This window comes from Zonotrichia albicollis, chromosome 1 (assembly GCF_047830755.1).
Source record: "Zonotrichia albicollis isolate bZonAlb1 chromosome 1, bZonAlb1.hap1, whole genome shotgun sequence".
NCBI lineage: Eukaryota > Metazoa > Chordata > Aves > Passeriformes > Passerellidae > Zonotrichia > Zonotrichia albicollis.
The window spans coordinates 107,320,635-107,339,745 of NC_133819.1; the positions used below are offsets into that span (position 1 = coordinate 107,320,635).

The following is a 19,111-nucleotide window of genomic DNA, read 5'->3' on the forward strand; positions in this document are numbered from 1 at the left end:
CCGCCCCGGGACCGCCCCCGCCGCGGCCACCGGGGCCTGGGCCGGTTCTCAGGGGCGGGGGCCGGGGCTAGGCTGGCTCGCAGCTTGCCGCGCGGGGGACGCAGTCCTGAGCCCGGCTCCTCCGCGGCGGTGCTGCCGCCATCGGCCGCCCCACTGCAGGTGACATCTCAGGGCCCCTTCGGCGTCACCTTGCCCCGTCGCTTTGCTGGGAGGGTGGAGAGGGAGTGTGGGGGTGAGATAAGAAAGGAACCCGTCCCAAACCGTAAGGAGCAGCTGATGCAGGCGTGTGGAAACTCAGTCACTGACGGGCAGGGAAGAGGGGACATGGGCTTCCAAATGCAGCAGTGGTTAATCAGCAATCTCTCTCTAAATATTTTACGTGAGACAGAAGTGTGCTACTGCTCTTCTACTTATCACTGCTGCTACAAGGCATTAGTGAAGACCAGAGAGGAGTAGAGGTATCTCCAATTCCCCACAGAATTTCCCTTTTCAGCTGTATGGATTGTTGCTTGGAGGCCCTCGTGTTTGCTAACTCAGATGCTCCCCCCTTCAGCTTCATAAAAAGACTCTCAGTATCTGCGTCTTTTCCTTGGCAAAATCCTAGGAGCACAGCTGATAACACGAAGATCCTGGAGCTGAGCATCTGCTATTTGAGATGCATCCATGCACCACAGTACACAGAAGTACTTTCCCTCTCCTTATTTTATGGCCCAGCTCCATGAACTGCTGAGAGAAGACAGACGTTGCTCAGTGAGACTCTTCACTTCTTGCCTTATCTGTGTTTTCCTACTCTATCCAAATTTCAAAATTTACAAAATAAAAAAAGAAGAAAAAAATGTAACCACAGAAAAGGAGATGTGGCATTTTTCACTTACTCCTCCTAATTAAGACAGAGTTTACCAGACAGATTCTGCACTGATGTAAAGCATCTTGGTCCAAAATGTTCTTGTTCACCATGGAAAGATTAATAAGAGTCTATTGCAGAGATCTGAAGAAATTTTTAAATACCTGTTTTTCCTATACAGTCAGCTGTCCAAAGTTGAAAAGAGTATGTGAGTTGATAAGGAGAGGCAGGGGTGGTCTGGGGTTTGGGTTTTTTCCCCAGATCTGTTACAGAAACAGGAAATCGAATGGGTGGAAAACTGCTGTCATCAATGCTGCCCTTCCTCTGCTGATGGAGAATAACCATACCCAGGTTTTGGTCCTGACTTGCTGGGAGTGTGTGCTGTACACCCCGGATAAAAGGATTTATCATGAAGGGACACTCTACTGGGAGAGCTGGTGTAGATAGCTCAGTTTGAGAACATGTAGGCTTCATCTGCAGTGTGAACTTAGGAATCTTCAGAGACAATAATGTGGCTGAACTGACAGCTAGATTTTAGGTTGCAGAGGAACCTGCTACATCTGAAGGGGGAACTAGTTTTGCTTGCAGCAGACTGTTCTGTATCTGAGCCCTATCCTCATTAAGCTCAAGAATCCTTGAGTCACCCAAAATCTAGAGAAAAGAAAAATCCCAAATGTCTGAGAAAGAAGAGGGCACAGCCTGTGTCCTTGGGTCTAGAAGGCTTCTAAATGCATATCCACTCATTTGACTGAAAAGTGGAAGGTGTGGCTGTTTCTGGTTAGAGAAAGCCTTTGAGTCATACAAATCCAGCAGTTTAATGATTTGATCAACAATCAGGAGAGATTGAATGTCTGAAAAAACATCCAGACACAAAGGTTGATGACGTTTATCTGGTCTTGGACTTCCACCTACCCTGTGTCGGTTACTCATGGGAATATCAATAAGGTCAGGCATATGTGACATGCTGCTGGCAAACTGAAACAAATGACATGTACTGAGAAGGGCTGAGGGGTTTGGGTTTTTTACCGTGTAAACATGTTGCTACGTTGACAACAGCAGAAATGTTAATAACTTCCTTCTGCTTCAAGCAATTCCCATCAGATCCTCCGGTTCTGGTGTTGGGCTTTCTAAGTCTTTAAAAGGTTGTACTTTGGCCTACAATGCATTTTGCAGAGCTGATAAAGAAAAGGCTGTATTATGCTCATACTACAACCACTTCCAAGTGATTGAGTCATTGCAAATTGTGCATGTGTGCAAAAACAAGGTGGTCCCTACAGTGTTTTGAACGCTTACTGCATTTTTCTTTTTCAGAGAAGGAGAGTCCGTGTTCCCAGAGAGAGTTCCTGTTTGCAATATGCTCTCTTCTTTCCAAGTGCTTCATAAAACGATTGCCTCAACCCAGTACTAATGGATTATAGATTAAGCAGAAATGAAAGGGCACAGGACTGTTCTTTCATATTGTCTCCCAATTTATCTTGCTTAAGCAATAGATAATAATTGACAGAAGCAATTGAAGAGTCACAGTCTGATTTGCTTTTATCACTAGAAGTCTGCACTATGTTTATGTTATCTTTTGTTTAGGGAGGCGGTTCTATGATCATCTGGGGTTTGGGGCAGAATCATTATGTTCTTACTGACATTCCAATGGACAGTTGCAAGTTGGCCCCACTGCAGTTCTCTGGAATGGATTTCAGTGCAGTACCTCTGAGGAGGGGCAAAGTGACTTTTAACCTCAGAGCTCTAAATTCAAGGTTCTGTTTGATTATATTCTTTTACTGTTTGTTTAACTTTAGTATTCATCTAACAAAATGGGATAAATACCTTTGTGTCAGCATAAACTATCTTGGGATACTTAAAAAGTGCAAAGTCCATGCATAAAACATTTGAAAAGTTTTTTTTTTTTTCCATTAAAGAAAAGGCATCCAGTGTTGGTGATATTTATTATCAGCAAGGGAATGGGAGAAAAAACGTGCATTTGAAAAATTCAATTCAGCATTTCTCAAGACTTCCTCATGCATATTATTTATTTGTCTTTCCTTAAAATATGAATGAAGTCAGTGAAAATGCTCTGTGTTGGAGGCTCTTCAAATTTCAGATGGAAAAAGCCAGGCTGTGTTTGTGTTTGTACTCTCGGTGCTCATGCAAAAATCAATGATTGTGGCATTAGGAAGGGCTGCTTCTGTTGTCCCTTTCTTAAGCTTTGCTACTTCTACTATTATCTTCATATTCCCATGCATCCATTTATTTTTCTTCCATGGTTCTTTTCTTCACTCCATCAAGGAGTATTTCTCAGCCCTTCATGATGGTAAAATTGGAAGGAAGAAAGGATTCAAAAAGAACTTATTTGGGACATGTTGGTGGATGAGAAACTCAACTTGACCTGGAAATTGCTTGCAGCCCAGAAGGCCAAACAGCATCCTGGACAGTATCAAAAGAGTCAGCAGGGAAGGGAGGTGATTCTCCCCCTCTAATTTTTCCTTGTGAGAACCCACCTGGAGTGTTGCATCCACCTCTGGAGTCCTCAGCACACGGAAGATGTGGATCTGTTAGAGGGCCACAAAAATGATCAGAGGCATGGAAGACCTTTAAAGACAGACTGAGAGAACAGGAGTTGTTCATCCTGCAGAAGAGAAGGCCCTGGGGACACTAAAGCAGCCTTTGAGTACTTAATGGAGGGCTACAACAGAGCTGGAGAAGGACTTTTTACAAGGGCTTGTAGTGGTAGGACAAGGGAGAATGGTTTTAAACTGGATGAGGGAAGATGCAGAGATTTCAGAGAAGTTGTGGATGTGCCCTCTCTGGAGGTATTCAAGGCCAGGGTGGGTGAGGCTTTGAGCAACCTGGTCTAGTGGAAGGTGTCCCAGCCTATGGGGGGGTTGGAACTAGATTATATTTATGGTCCCTTCCAACCCAGACCATTCTATTATAATTCTATTATAATTCTATTATAATTCTATTATATTTATCTTCTTATCTATTATAATTTATCTTCTTCCCTTAACTATGTTTCCCTCAATAATAAATCTATTATTAAATATATTTCAATTCATCAGGCATAGCAGGTATTGTTTTACTCTCTGTTTGGGCGACTGAAGATACCTTCAACAGCTGCTGCAACAGGAAGACCGCTCAATATTTGTCTCCCTTGGGATGACTCTTGCAGGATCTGATTTGCATGAACTCAGCTCCCTGCCTTTGACTACAGCTGGCAAACTGCTAAATACAAAATCATGGTTAATAGAGGACCATTGAAAGTGAGCAATTATATTGAGGACATTTGTCCTATCAATTTTTTTCATTAAAAATATTAACAGAAGCTGCTACAGAACTTAGAGAATTTTTGAAAGAGCACAGTAGAACTGGATGTTGAATCCACATGAAATTTCTTCCTGTCTTCAAGGAAGATTTATTGCAGTAAAGCCTTCTCAGTTTTATTTACCTGTTTTCATTCCTTCATAATCACTTCGAAGAAGTGATTATAACAAAAGGATAAATAGTTGCATTTCACACAAAAAACCCAAAATATCTTAGAATGTTTTATAATCATGTAACACCTTCCTCCAAAATGAAGTGACTTCCTTATACATTTGGTAAACTCTTTTTCTATGTACATCAGCACTATGGCACCAGCTGAATTCAGTGGAGTCAGAAATAAGCTCAATGAATCTTCTTCCTTTAGGCAATTTCTTAGATTTTCTTTAGCTTGTTAAGAGTGAAGATTATTTCTAAGAATTGTATGCAAGTGTAATTTTTAATTTTTAAAAAATTTCTAGCCATGTTTTAGATAAATGCAGATTTCAACAAGTCTGTCACAGTGTACTGCAAACATTACTTCTTAGAATTTAGGATTGCATAATGTTGTGACTGGAACAATTTTCTTATGACAAAACATAGAAAATTTGGATTCTGCTTGAGTTGTTCAATGTTTGTTACTATTTTGGAGGACTGTTAAAATTAAAGAGAGGTATTTTTTGGTACTGAAGTCATCTTTCAGGCATTACTTAGTGCATATTGAATACCTTTGTAGTACAAGACTATCCTGTACTTGACACAGGACACTCTATGCACATGATTGGCCCCATTGATTGCAACAAAAATTATCATGCACATAAAGTAGGAACATCCTTAAAATATCTTGATGACATGTGGAGATGGTTTATTTTCCTATCAGTCTAAAAATATGACCTAGCTGGTTCTGATTACATCTTAGAATTTCAAATAAGTACTTTCTTTACAATCTTTGCAATCAGGAAATGTAATACCAGGAAGAAATTAATCCCTCCTTGCAATGCATCACCTAATTTAAAAATCATTTATAAATTAAACAACAATATTTGGCTAAACCATTGGAAATATCAGGTAAGTATACGTTTTTGAATCCTTTAAGGTGAGCTAAAGTAGAATTTATATAGATGTGCAAACATCAGTATGTGGTATTGTAGTGTGTATGCCCTAGATTGCTACATAATTGTATATTATTTTATTTTATTTTATTTTTGGATATTTAAAACTTCCAGGATTAACTGCATAGGTTTCTTGTTTTCTCTCCACTCAAAAGAGTTCAGCACAGTAAAGCGTAAAACCTTAACCAAAAGAGAAGATTCCAGGATGCTCATTATTATTATTACCCTAAAACACTTTCAACATGTTGAGGCTTTTACCTTCATTTAAAAAAAAACCAAAAAACAAACCAACCAAACAAACAAACAAAAAAAACAAACAAAAAAAACCCAAACATTCTTTTTTAGCAGATCTCCATAGGAGTGCTTCTCTTTCACAGCAGGAAAATGAAATTATGTCTTTTATTCTGTTCTCTGCTAAGCTGGTTTTCTTTTCTAGAAAAGGAGATAAAACTCATTAGAAAAAGAAATCCAGTGTCATAGACATTGTGGATTAATACATCTGTTCTAATTAACAGTTTCATAGAGGATGCCACTAGCATAGTGAAAACCAAACCCACTGAAGCAATTTGCTCTGGTGCATGACAACTTGCTCACTGCCTGACATTAAAAATATTTTAATCTGCAGAGACTAGGAAAAAAAAGCAATGCCAATTATTCATGACATTTCTGAAAATTGAGGAAGAAAATTGGATTGTGCCGGGGTAATGATCCTGGTAAATAAAGCAGAGGAAATAAGAGTGCGACAAGGGCAGACGACGGGCGAGTTTTAGCGCTAATGAGAAATGGTTCACGGCCACGCGATGGCAGCAGAGGCTGCGGAATCAGGGTTGTTTTTAACGCTAAACCACGGAAAAGCAGGATATGCCCTGCAGTTCCCAACCGGTACTTCGGGTTCCAGAAAATATACATTATGTACATTTGCACTTAAAGAAGTGGCATGTTTATCAGACCAGAAGTTTCTGTGGAGTGGGGCTACATACTTTTCATTACAAAAAAAAAAAAAAAACCCAACAAAAAAAAAACTTTTGAGGCAATCTTTTTTTCAGTAAGACAGTATTTTTTTATTTGCCAATATTTCTGTCTGTCTTCCTCAGTTACTCGAGTTAGTTATACGAAGAATAGATAACTTCAATAAAAGCAAGACAGTTGCTTCCTTTTCCCACATTTTTTTCCTAGTACTTTAGTTCACAGGAAAGAACTGTGGTATAAAATCCCTTTTGGGCAAAACCAGAAAATTAAAATCTAGAATTCTGTCAGTTTTCAGGAGGAGGACTAAAAAATCATGCTTATTCTAAAATATTCTAAAATAGCCTTGAACTAAAGAAGCAGAATTTTTGCCTCAGATCAGTATAGAGTAATAAACTCTATCTCTGTAATTTAAAAAGAAAACTGCCATCTGCTCATTGTATCCAAACTAGATGTTCTTTCTCAACTCATAGGCAGCTATTTACATATATATCCTTCATATGACAAGTTCTAAGAACTCAGGATTTGTGCAAGATAGTAAATGAAACCTCGCAACTCTACAAGTTAAAAAATATCTTTCCAAGAAGTTGAGATTTTTTTTTCTTCTGAAATGTATAAAAGCAAGACTTTCCTATAGGACATTCCTATAGAATTCTTTCCTGCAAAAGGCACAGTCCCTTTTCTGTGTTCCAGATAGCACAGTTCCCTTTCTGTGGTCTGTTTCCATTATGTGTTCCAGATACTACACTGCAAGTTCAGCTTTAATCAAACAAGACAGTCCACAAAAACTTCAATCAAAGCCTCTCTTCAATCCAGGCAAATACTTATATTGAATTTCCTGCTGGAGCATGACATTTTGCAGATCTGAAAGGCAGCCAGGCAGAGTTTGGACAAGCAGCTTTCTCTATGGCTTTGATGGGCAGGAGCATGGGCTGGATGTTCTCCAAAGTCCTGTTTCCTGTGACTCTGTGAGAGTTGTCCTGAGAGTTGCCCTACCCTTCAGAAAGGTGGCAGCTGCTCTTACAGAAAGTCACTCTTACAAATGTGTTTGCTTTCCAACAAAACCAAGGAGGCTACAGGGTATGCACAGCACTGAATTCTGCACAAACCAGAGGTCTTCTCTCTTGGCCCCTTACTGGATTGCTCCAATATGGCAGAAAGTGGTGAGGAAGAACATAACCACCAGCTGGAGGACTGACTCAGCAATATACATAATTTTGGGTAGCCAGAAGAGAACTTGTTCACTAGTTCATATTGCACATCCAAACTCCTGCACTGGATGGATATGAACAAGTCCTTGCAATTAGAGAGACTTTGCCTACAGCACTGTGGATTCCCTTCCTCCAGCTTCTGATTCAACTGCTCTGCCATGACTACCTGAGGTGTTCAAAGCAAGCACTGTCTCATAGGGCCAGCAACACTGTAAATAAGCCTTTCACAGATAAGCCTTGCTTGCTCATGATGCAACAGCTTAAGGCATTACTGCTCTGCCTGTCTGAATAGTAGAAAAAACCCCAGAGTCCCATTCTTCTACTGGTCCTAGGTTGGAGGAGGGTTATAAGTGTAATTTTGTAGACCTGAAAAGCAAAGAAATAAATTATCTGCCAGATCTAGTACTGATGGTTTAGATAGCATTTTCCCCCACGGTCTGAGGACTGATAGATTAAATTACAGGCAGTGTGAGCACATAGATTCACAAGGGACAGTCTTGTTTAACCAATTTGGTTATGATACAGTCACACAACTATTGGCTGAAGGGAAGATAGTGAATGCAGTTTTTCTGGATTTTTGTAAGGCTTTTGATATTGTCCTTCACATCATCATTTTGGACAAGTTATCCAAACATGGGATGAGCTGGTTCACAATGCACTGGGTGAAGAACTGGCTGAAGGACAGGGTTCATGTGGTTGTGGTGAATGAGGTCACATCTGGCTGGCTACTGGTCAGCAGCAGTGCTCCTCAGGGCTCAATTCTCTTCTCTTCTCTTCTCTTCTCTTCTCTTCTCTTCTCTTCTCTTCTCTTCTCTTCTCTTCTCTCTTCTCTCTTCTCTCTTCTCTCTTCTCTCTTCTCTCTTCTCTCTTCTCTTCTCTCTTCTCTCTTCTCTCTTCTCTTCTCTTCTCTTCTCTTCTCTTCTCTTCTCTTCTCTTCTCTTCTCTTCTCTTCTCTTCTCTTCTCTTCTCTTCTCTTCTCTTCTCTTCTCTTCTCTTCTCTTCTCTTCTCTTCTCTTCTCTTCTCTTCTCTTCTCTTCTCTTCTCTTCTCTTCTCTTCTCTTCTCTTCTCTCTCTCCTCTCCTCTCCTCTCCTCTCCTCTCCTCTCCTCTCCTCTCCTCTCCTCTCCTCTCCTCTCCTCTCCTCTCCTCTCCTCTCCTCTCCTCTCCTCTCCTCTCCTCTCCTCTCCTCTCCTCTCCTCTCCTCTCCTCTCCTCTCCTCTCCTCTCCTCTCCTCTCCTCTCCTCTCCTTTCCCCTCTTTCACTTTCCTTCTCCTTTCTCTTCTTTCCTGTAAAATAGCTGTTCTGTGCAATAAGGAGCAAATGCAAGTTCAGGAGATATGAGAAGTTCTCAGCATACATCAGGAGAAGAAAACAGTTCTATTGAGAGACCAGAGACTTGTTAGAGACAACTACAAATCTGTGTGCATTTATTCTGTGTACAACCAGCCGACTAAGGAGCTAACTCCTGCCTCAAAAAAGGCCTTAAGCCTACAAGGGTTTTTTCAGCTGAAAAATGAATATGAGTTCTTTCCTTAAGGTGTTACGGTGGCTAGTTTCCCAGTTTCTAAAGAAAATGCTGACACATATCTGAAAATGTGGTGCCTGACACTTTTCTTGTCACAATATATTAATTGGATCCAACTTCCTATGGAATCTCTATCTTGTTTATGCTTTTGCTTGTTTTATTTCTTATCTTAGTTCAGCTTCTTTTCAAAACTCAAAGCTCTCTTCTTCCTCTTGCTATTACATTCTGATTCTTCTATTTACACCTTTCTTGGACACTGTGAGTCTCCAATAGTTTTCTGGTCCTTACTCAGAATTAACTTCTCTTGCTTATTATTCTAGCACTAATGCTGTTGTATATTCTTGCGACTGATACCAGAAAAATATCAAGACAGAACCACAAACTGTCCAACTTAACTTGAAAATCTTTCCCCAAAGCTATATTCTTTTTCTGTGCCCTGATGTAACTTTTAAAATCTCCATCTGAAAACAGTATTTACTTCTTATTTTGAAGGCTAATTAAAATAAAATATTTAAGAGCTAAATATCTTTTCTTTTCTTTACTAGTTGGTGAAACAGATGCACAGAATACGGAATATAAAGTATGATTCAAAGAGATAATACAATAAAATATTTGGGATTCTGGAAAACCAGTTCATGTAGCCAATGACAATTTTGCACCTTTCACAACTTTGTAGCCATATAGGAGTAGAAATGGCAGGGGATTAGAGTGCAAAAATTAGTCATGTACTTATTGGCATGTGTGAATGCATCAACCCAGTCTATCCAGCCTTTATTTTCTACCACTCAAATAAAAGTAGTACAAGGCTCTGTGTTTTGAGCTGGTAAAGAAGTCCCTGTCAGCTATTGAGGGAGCAGTCTCATTCAGTCCAATAGATACTGGGTTACATGTGTGTGTTCCATGATGGAGCATGAGTTGTCAGAAGGATGATTGGAAGAGAAGAAGATCCAGGATAATATCTACCCACATGCATTGCTGCTGAACTGCAGCAGCAGCAGCAGATCCTCTTAAGGTCTGTAATTTAGGATATAGCCTTTGTGGAAAAATTAAAGTAAGGGATTTTCAGATTCTCTCCAGGAGAACTAATTCTGATCTCAGACTTTATTAGTTATTTCTGGCATACCTTTCCTGATTACAAAAAGCCTTTTTTATCTAACTGTACCAGAGAGTAATAGAAAAACATGCTCTGGGTTATCCTTAGGCATGTGTGAAATTTTTACTTGTCCATAACTATCAAAGCATGAAAAAGTAGAATGAAGCAGATGGGCAAATTTTCCCCACAAGAGCCCAGCTAGATCCTTTAAAACATCAAGAAACCTCCAGAATTTCTGGAAAATTCTGCCATGTACCAATGTAATAAGCTAGTACAAGCTGTGGGTAGCTTTTGTACAAGTAGAAGCATCTGCCATAAAACCCACACTGCCTGGCAACTGTGTGGTATCTGTTGGGCTTCAAGGTTTCCACTGCACGAGCAGAAATCAGACACTGCTTGGGATTACCTGTTGTCAGGACACAGCATCATGTTTGAGGTAACATTCTTCAGCCTTAGCAGAGTTTAAGAAGGAATAAATTATGTGAGGAATGTGGTGGCCTGGTGGTTACATGTTCATATATTCCACTGTGTTATAACTTTTGTAAAATAATGCACAAAAGAAGTCAGGAGCTGACCTCGTAGACTCTTCTAGCTGTGTTAATAACCACAGAGGTGGAAGAAAGCACAGAAACAGTAAAAATACCCTGAACACCAGGTAGCTGGGCTGCCTTTTTTCAGCCATATCCCTGTTGACTAAGAAACAGTTTTCTTTTGTCTGTTTCAGACTTGTCTGTCTTTTAGGTTAGGTGCTTTTAAAAAGGTGACATTATAAAAAAGGTGAGACAAAAGTAATCGAGGACCATTTTTGAAGCGAAGAATTATATTCTATAAAAGATTAGCAAGGTTGTGTGGCATTAAAGGAAATCCTTGAGTGTCATGAGAGTGCTAAAAAAGAGGGTAATTAATAAAGAATTGCATTGCAGGTATAGGCTCAAAGTTTGAGCAGATACATTCCCTGTGAAGGATCCTCCGAGGTGGGAAGGGCAGGTGGAGGTACTGATTCCTCCCTTGGCAGACTGGAGCACCCGAACACCAGCTTAAAATGCTCCTGGGTACCAAAGTATGGCCCCACCAACCTCACCTCGGTAGCACACAAGCCTCGCATCCACAGTTTGGGATGTGAGGTCACAAAAGTGAATCGAAAATGAGAAAACCAGTACACAAGGTTTAGAATCATAGAATTGTAGATGCATAAAATGTCCCATCATTGGAAATGTTCAAGGTTGCATTGGATGGCGATTTGAGTAACCAGCTCTATTGGAAGGTGTCCCTGCCCATGGCAGGAGTGTTGGAACCAGATGACCATCAAAGACCTTTTCAATCCAAAACCATTCAATAATTCTATGGTTTACCCAAGGTAGATGGCTCATGACTTAGTTGATACAATTGAATTGACAATCCCTCTGCCACGGAAGCATAGGCGATAGGAGCACCTTGTGCATGGAGCAGGAGGCGGCCGATTCAGCCACCGCACCATCACCTCAGGGCCGGGCGGGGCGGCGCCACAGCCCTCGGCGGCAGGACGCCGCGATTCCAGAAGGAGTGGCCGGGCTGGGGACCTGGTGAAGCCTCCGGCAGCCCTCCCGGCAGGGATGAGCAGCCCCGGTTGGCTCCTCGGCTCCCGGCCCTTCCCTCGGGCACAGCCCCGGGGCCGGGCCGGGGCAGGGCCAGCGCGGCAGTACCCGCCGCGGCTCCGCAGGGGGCGCCCGAACGACGCGCCCGCCGCCGCAGCGCCCGCGCATGCGCAGCACAGCGGGGCGGGGGCGGGCGCGCCGGTCTCCCTGGAGCCGGCGCCGTCGCGGCCGCAGGTCCCGGATGTAGCGGCGGGAGCGGGGCCGGCGGTGGAAGCGGGCGGGGGACGCCGCTGGGGCCGGGGAATGGGCGCGTAGGGAGCGAGGAAGGAAGGGAGGAGGGGAGCGAGCGAGCAAGAAGCGAGCGAGCAAGCAAGCAAGCAAGGAGAAGAGCCGGACGGAGATTCCCGCCCGGCGCCCGAGGTAGCCGCCCCCATCGGGGTCCCCCTCCGCCGCCTGCGGGCTGCGCGCCCCTTCCATCCGCCCCAGGGCTCCACCGCCGGGATGAGCAGCTCGCGGAACAACCGGGTGATGGTGGAAGGAGTCGGGGCCCGGGTGGTCCGCGGCCCGGACTGGAAGTGGGGGAAGCAGGATGGCGGCGAGGGCCATGTGGGCACCGTGCGCAGCTTCGAGAGCCCCGAGGAGGTGGTCGTGGTGTGGGACAACGGCACCGCCGCCAACTACCGCTGCTCCGGGGCCTACGACCTCCGCATCCTGGACAGCGCGCCCACCGGTGAGCGGCGGGGAATGGAGGCACCTCCGCCCCCAGGGCGCTGGGTCGGGGGGCAGCACCCGGGGTGCTCGGGGTCCCGTCCTGGGGAGCGGATTGCGCCCTGCCTTCTTCCCCTTTTAGAGGTTCGACTTTGCCTTGGGTTTGGGCGGGGGGGAGTCTGCACCCTCCCCTTCCCCGGGCGTGGGTGTCTGTGTGTGCGCGTCCGGGTGTCTGTATGTGCGCGTCCGTGTGTCTGTGTGTGCGCGTCCGTGTGTCTCTGTGTGTGTGTGTGTACACGGAAACTTGGGACGATCTACCGCGCGGGGCCGCGGGGACAGAAGTTGTCCCGGGAATGCTAAATTGGAAACAAAGCAAAAGTGATCTGCCACAGACAGCAGGCTCCTGTTGGGCTGGGGAGGAGGCGGAGAGAGGGTGATACATCAAGGTTTGGGTTTGCTTTCACGCTCCGATCCCCAGTTCTTGAATTTCTATTTCGGAGCAGTTTTGTAAAATACTGGCAGTCATCCTTGAGTAAAGTATAGGGATAATTGCAGAAGAGATGTGTACTGCCTTTTTTGTAAAGGTTACACTAAGTGATTGAAGTACTGTGGATTTGTGCCTGTAATCTGCACGTTGCCTTTTATCTGTATTGCCAGAGCTGCTGTAAAATAGTAAAGGTACTGGGAGGAAAAGAAGTGCATGAGTTGATTCTTTTAATGACTTAGCCGCTTGATATTTATGCTTTAAATCCTGTCATTTTGGACAATGGAATTTGATCTGCACTGACATTATGCGGCAGTGTTAGTGTTGCAAACACTGCAGGGAAATGTTCATTTTAGCACCTGTTTTTACAGTGAAAGCTCACGCAGAAAGATGTAGATATTGTTAAGTTTTATCAGAAATATTGTGAGGTGACTTTTGGGCCGATCAGGGCCTCAGTAATGAGGTGTTTGCACTGATTTATTGAGGCACTTGAGCTGTACTCTTTTGTAATATGTCTTTCATTTAGAACGTGATGGAGAGACCATCTTTGTGCCAGCTACGTGTAGTGTTACAGCAAGGAGAATTACAGCAGTACTTAAAGCTAAAATACTTTTGAGGAGACAGAATCATGGAATTCATTCTAACTGATTACAAAAAACCATGCAATATTTGCTAAGGAAAGACCCCAAATATTGCATGGTTACCCTTTGAGATGGATTTAATTTTTCAGTGACTGGGTATCTTCCTCTCTGCTGGCATGATGATGATGTTTTTTTTGAAAATCCTTTTGCAATGGACTTTAAAACAAGAAAGAGGAGTCTTTCAAGTTGGCAGTCCTTGTCTTGCAGATGTTTATGCTTAGAAACTTTTACCTGTGTTTGATGTCCTGTAGAAACCAGTGGGACTGCTTCTGCTTAGAACTGAAGCATATGCATAAATGTTGCATATGAGCCTCGAATGCTCATTGTTCTAGCCCTGCCTGACATATTTGCAAGCAGATGGTGTCCTCTTAACTATCTGGAAGCCTAGATTTAATATTCAGTTTTAAAACTGTCATGTTTTTATTTCCGTTTTTTGCTTTATTCCTTCTGATTTTAATTTTTGTTTATATTTTGTATTAGAATTCTAAGTTCTGTTTCAGATAAAACTGTGTATATTGTGTCACACTCATTGCTGTTGTCAGGCTTAGCAAAATGGTATTTCTCTTCCTGAGGTTTCTGGTGAACATCATCCTCATCCTCATGGAACTGTTGTGTGTGGGTACCCAGGGTTGCTTTTTGCAAGAGGGAGTTACTTTTGAGGGCTTTATTCCCTGGAGATAGGAAGAGTAGAATTCTGTAAAGTAGTTGTAACAAAAGGGCCAAGTTAATAGCGTTAAAGTGCTGTCAGTTTGGACTGAAGTCCTCTGTTTACTGCTGATTCACTTTGTAGTCTTGTCTAAGTCACTTTCCTTCTTCACCTTTTGGTAATGATTTGATTTTTCTCCGTGGTGGTGACTGTCCATTGTTTAGAGTAAGTGACTGACTTTGGATGATATAGTTTGATACTTCTCTAGGGACATTAATGTAAGTGGGATTAGGTAACAGGAATTTCTTGTGGTAGTATTAATGATGATGTTGGGCAAGGAAATGTTATAAAGCATGGGGTGGCTTTTTGTTTGGTGATACTTAGCGGAGGGTGTGTCATGGCTCTTATAGTTTAAAATGAAAAAAAATTCTCTGGTTCATGAATTTACAATTACAATGTAAGTTTATAGGGAAAATAAATATAAAAGTAAAATAGTAAAAATAAAAATCGGTTATTGCTGGGAGTTCTTTCTATTATGTATTCAAAACTAGTCTTGATGGTAAGTTCTTAGAAGTGGTGCTTGCAGCTGGAATTGCTGCTTTGAGGCCTCTGCAGCCAAGAACAGTAGGAGTGCATCAGGAACTTAAAGTGTTATAAAAGTAATTTTTGAAGGTCATTCTATTAAAAAAAAAAAAAAAAGTTGAGTTTGATTAATGTTTGTGCATGTATATGCCAGAACTATGCTTCATAGACTTAAAAGATAAACTGTTCTTGTCTTTCAGTGGTTGTAGGCTATTACCAGCATTGTGACACTATGTTGACATCTTAAAAAACTTTAATAGCCTTTGTGCTATTAAGATTCTAGGATGGTCTTCTTAAAATAAAAACTCATTTACATGAAGAATGTCTTATAAACTCTTTGCTCCAGATATAGTCATCTGGGTCATGAGGGACTTGTGATACAAAGTTTGGGGTTGTTTTGGTTGTGTCTACCAGGCTTGCTGTGTTAGCTGCCCTTTGGTGTGGTCATATTTACATTGCCCACATTGCTTTAAGTGCGACAGAGCACTTGAGAGAGATTGGTAAACCAAGGATTTAAAAAGAATCAAAATTTCACATGGAAGTAACACTTCAGGTAGATCCTGCATAGCTGGCTCCTCAATGGAGAAAGTGGTCAGATGTGATACATCAGTAGTGCAGTGTGCTTGTTCAATTACTTGCAGATAATTCCTGTTTTTTCTATGAAGTAGACTTTTGCCAGGATCTATGAGTCTTGAGTGTCCCCCTTTTTTGACAGTGTTCTGGAAAAGAAACAGGAGTTGTTTTCTGAGTTGCTGAAGAGAAGCAAGAAAGTTAAAAATCCAAACTTTTTATTTAGAGAGGAAGGCAGCCTTTTGCCTGAGCTAAAGGCCAGACAAGTACCGCGTTTGTAGAGAGCACATTTGGCTATGTTCACATAATAGCCATGAGCAATACAGAAACTTTTTCTGTTTATTCTCCTTCTGAAGATTTGCTTTCTATAGAGCAGAATTCATTTGTCATTCATTTCCTTTTTTTATACAGTTGGTTCAAAGTAACAATATTATTTTCCTGCTGAAAGAATTTACTAAGTTGTGTTTGAATAAGGGGAGGTGGCGGAGGGGCTGGAGTCAGGAAATGGAAACCTTGATACAGAATTATCGCCCAGCTGGAGTGTGCATCAGTGCAATGTGGAAAGCATAATGTGCTGTATTCTGGTAATACTGAAAATCTGGGTGTTATCTGCAGGAGATGAGTGGCTTTCTGTGTAATAGGTTTTTATACCTGAAAAGGGGCATAATTGATCATTAAGTCAAAAATGTCAAAGCATTTTAAAAGACAGAGCACCCATGATTTATCCTGTGTGTTTGTTTATTTGTTCTTGCTTTTAGAACATCTAATGTAATTTACAGCAAGTTGTCTTAGTCAAGATTTTTAGTGGCTACTTGTAAATATCTACAGGATATTTGTGAAGAAATATCTTCACAAATTAAAAAAATTAATAGCTTCCTGAGTAGTGGTACTTGGGAGACCTGGTTTTTTTTTTAAATAAACGTGTTCTTTGTTCTCCCTGCCCTTCCCCCATGTCTCCTACATGATAATCCTCTCCCTTCCTGTGTATCTTGTGATTCCCTTACCAGATAGAACACATGCTTTAGCAAGTCTGGCATTTTGTATCTGTAATAATAATTGGTCAGCTGGCTACTTCCAGATGGTGTATTTAGTAGAGGAGTTATTTTTGTGGGAACACTCATTGGAGTTTTCATGCAGTTTATCAGAATCTAACTGGTTATCTCTTAAGAATTTTTTGTTTTTAATTTACCTGAAGTCTGGCCCTAATGTAAAACTGGTCTGGGGTGAAGGAATAGGAAGGACAAAACATTGTTACTGCTTTTTAAATTGGGGTGTATATAAATAATTTTAAAGTTGTTTATGGTATCCCTTACCTGATGGTGGTATTGTCATTATGGTATGAAGGGACTTTAGTTCATTACAGTTCTGTGGAGAGTAATGACTTCATTGGAGACCAGATTTTGTTTCGTCTGAGAGGTGAAATCTCTACTGGTGTCTTCTGTTTAACAGTGAGTGAATGTGGATACCCCTTGTACATCTAACTTTACTGTTAAAATCCTTTTATTGGGCAGCTGTATATTGCCATCTAATTATCTTCAGTACAAAAAACCTATTTGTAACAAACTCAAATAGCAATTTGAGCAACACTGCTTTTATTTCCTTTCACATCTGTAAGAGTGAGTATGGGCTTCAAAAACTTGTGAAGGGCTGTGAAATTGATGTGTAAATGAGTGGTGACAGAGGAATGGTGGACTAGGTAATCCAGGGAGGATTTGGGAAGAGATGAGAAAAGTGAAATTAAGGTAGGGCATTAAGGTAGAAAACTAACCTGAAATTCAAATAGTAGAAAGCATTGATGACAAGTGGGCATCAGGAATATTGGATTTTATGGTGTACTAAAGGTGAAGGGACATAAGGAAACAGCAGTTATTTGAAAGTAATTAGGCATGGTGAAAGTACCATTCTCATTACCTGGTTTGTTTTGTTTTTTAAAGTGTGTATGATGCAAAACCTGTTTCATTTTGAAGTAGAAAATCTTGAAGAATATTTAGAAGGTTAATTGTTTTCATGATCTCAGTTTAGAGAGCTAAAGTGCTCTTGGTGTACAGCTGGTCAGCTGTAGGCTGCTGTTTGAACTTTGAAGTTTTTATGGTGCTTCAATTCATTCTAGTAATGTAATGAAGGCTTTCTTTCCTAATATAAACTTTGTAACATTTGTGTTTCTCAAGCTTTCTTAAACAGCCTTGAAGAGGGGAAGAGTTTATGTGGCAGATTTTGCTTTTGGGTCAGGACTTTAGTTTGGGTCCAGAGCCTACACTTGGTGCAGTCTCCTGGTTGTTCTTATGACTTATGTACTATGCTTTGATTTACGTCATGGATGGTTTGGGAGTGCTTAAACTGCTTTGCTTTTTGGTAAAAGTAAATTGAAATTATGTCAGTGCTGATGAGCCTTCAGTCCACTGGGGTAGAACCAAGCTAGTGTGAAACTGCGCGAGGGCGTACGCGGCCCTAGATCCGGCTAGCTCGAGGGGTGAGAAGGCCAACGCCCCTGCGCATAGGAAGCCAGCCCCCTTCGGCGTCCTGGCCTCAGGCTGGGCTGGTGGAAGAGCTCGGAGTTGCGCACGCGAGACGATAAAGGAGGTGACCACTTGCTGGGGGTGAACAGTCGGTTTATTAGGTGATCCGGAGGCACCAACAAGGAGGGGCACCAACCAGCAAAATGGCCCCGAACAGGGGGAGCGACGAGGTTTTATAGGGAAGGGGAGGAGAGAGGAGGGAGCCCAGCTATCCAATGGGGAAACTTAAAGGGAGGTACTGAACATAACTGACATACACCGGAGACCAACGAATACAAAGTAAAGGAGGGGCCCCGGGACCACAGCCAACCACAACCCCCAGAGAGGAGAAGGTTCTCGAAACCTGGGAGGAGTGGGGAGTGATTGACTGTGCCCAGGGAGGAGATAACATCTACTTATAAGGTGGGATGAGGGAGGAGCGGTCATACAAACTGTAACATTAGCAACTAAAAATAGCACGGTAACTAAGCAACTTAACTGACAAGGAGGCAGTGGCGGGAAAAACTGGGGAGAGAGGAACCATTTACAATGAACAAAGGAGGGTACAGTACATAAAATGGGGGAGCAAACTAAGAAACTTAAAACACACTACAACATGAAACTGTGGACATAATGTGTCGTTCCTTCCCCCTGAGTATCTGTAGTGGCACTGTCAGATCCTCAGTGCTGAGTTTTGGTGTGTGGATGGTTAGCCAGCCGATGGACACCTCAGGGATGCGGGTTGTCCTCGTGCCACCCAGGGAGGGCCACAGTGGAGCAGGGACCCTCACTGCAGCACATGGGGGAGCCCATGCTCAAAGAGTTTTCCTGAAGGAATAAAACTTGTGGAGGGAACCCGTGATGGGGCAGGGGAAAAGTGTGAGGAGCTGCTATGGACTGACCTCTGTTCCCCATCTGCACCAAAAGGGTTGTCAGGCACTGGAGCAGGCTGCCCAGAGGAGTGGTTGAATAACCATCCCTGCAAGTGTTTAGAAGATGTGTAGGTATGGTGCTTAGGGATGTGGTTTGTGGTGATCATGGTGGTGTTAAGTTAATGGCTGGACTTTGTGGTCTTCAGGGCCTTTTCCAACCAAAAGATTATGTAGTTTTAATATACTGGGAAGAAGCAGGGAGATAGAGGCATTTGGAACAAAGGAATGCTGTTGTTTCTGCAAAGACGGTGAAGTATTGGCAGAAGGTGTTTTAGTTTTTGTTTTCCTCACCATCCTCTTTTTTTTTTAGTTAGCTATAAATTTTCTCCAAGTCAAATCTCTTTTGCCTGTGTTGATGATTGGTAAATAGTTTCACTTTTAGCTTGACCTAAGCTTTTTCATTTTGTTTTCACTCTTTGTCCTGTTGAGAAGGGAGAG

General features: G+C 42.3%; 1 protein-coding gene across 3 annotated transcripts in view; it reads left to right on the top strand.

Annotated features, from left to right (window-relative positions):
- The first annotated feature begins 11,821 nt into the window (after nt 1-11,821).
- Nucleotides 11,822-19,111, top strand: part of MIB1 (MIB E3 ubiquitin protein ligase 1) — a 77,771-nt gene continuing 70,481 nt past the window's right edge. For all 3 annotated transcript variants that reach the window (XM_005490714.4, XM_005490715.4, XM_014269625.3), the window contains exon 1: nt 11,822-12,345. In XM_005490714.4, the coding sequence (XP_005490771.1) occupies nt 12,117-12,345 (229 nt within the window). In that variant the 5' untranslated portion in view covers nt 11,822-12,116. The remainder of the gene's footprint in view (nt 12,346-19,111) is intronic.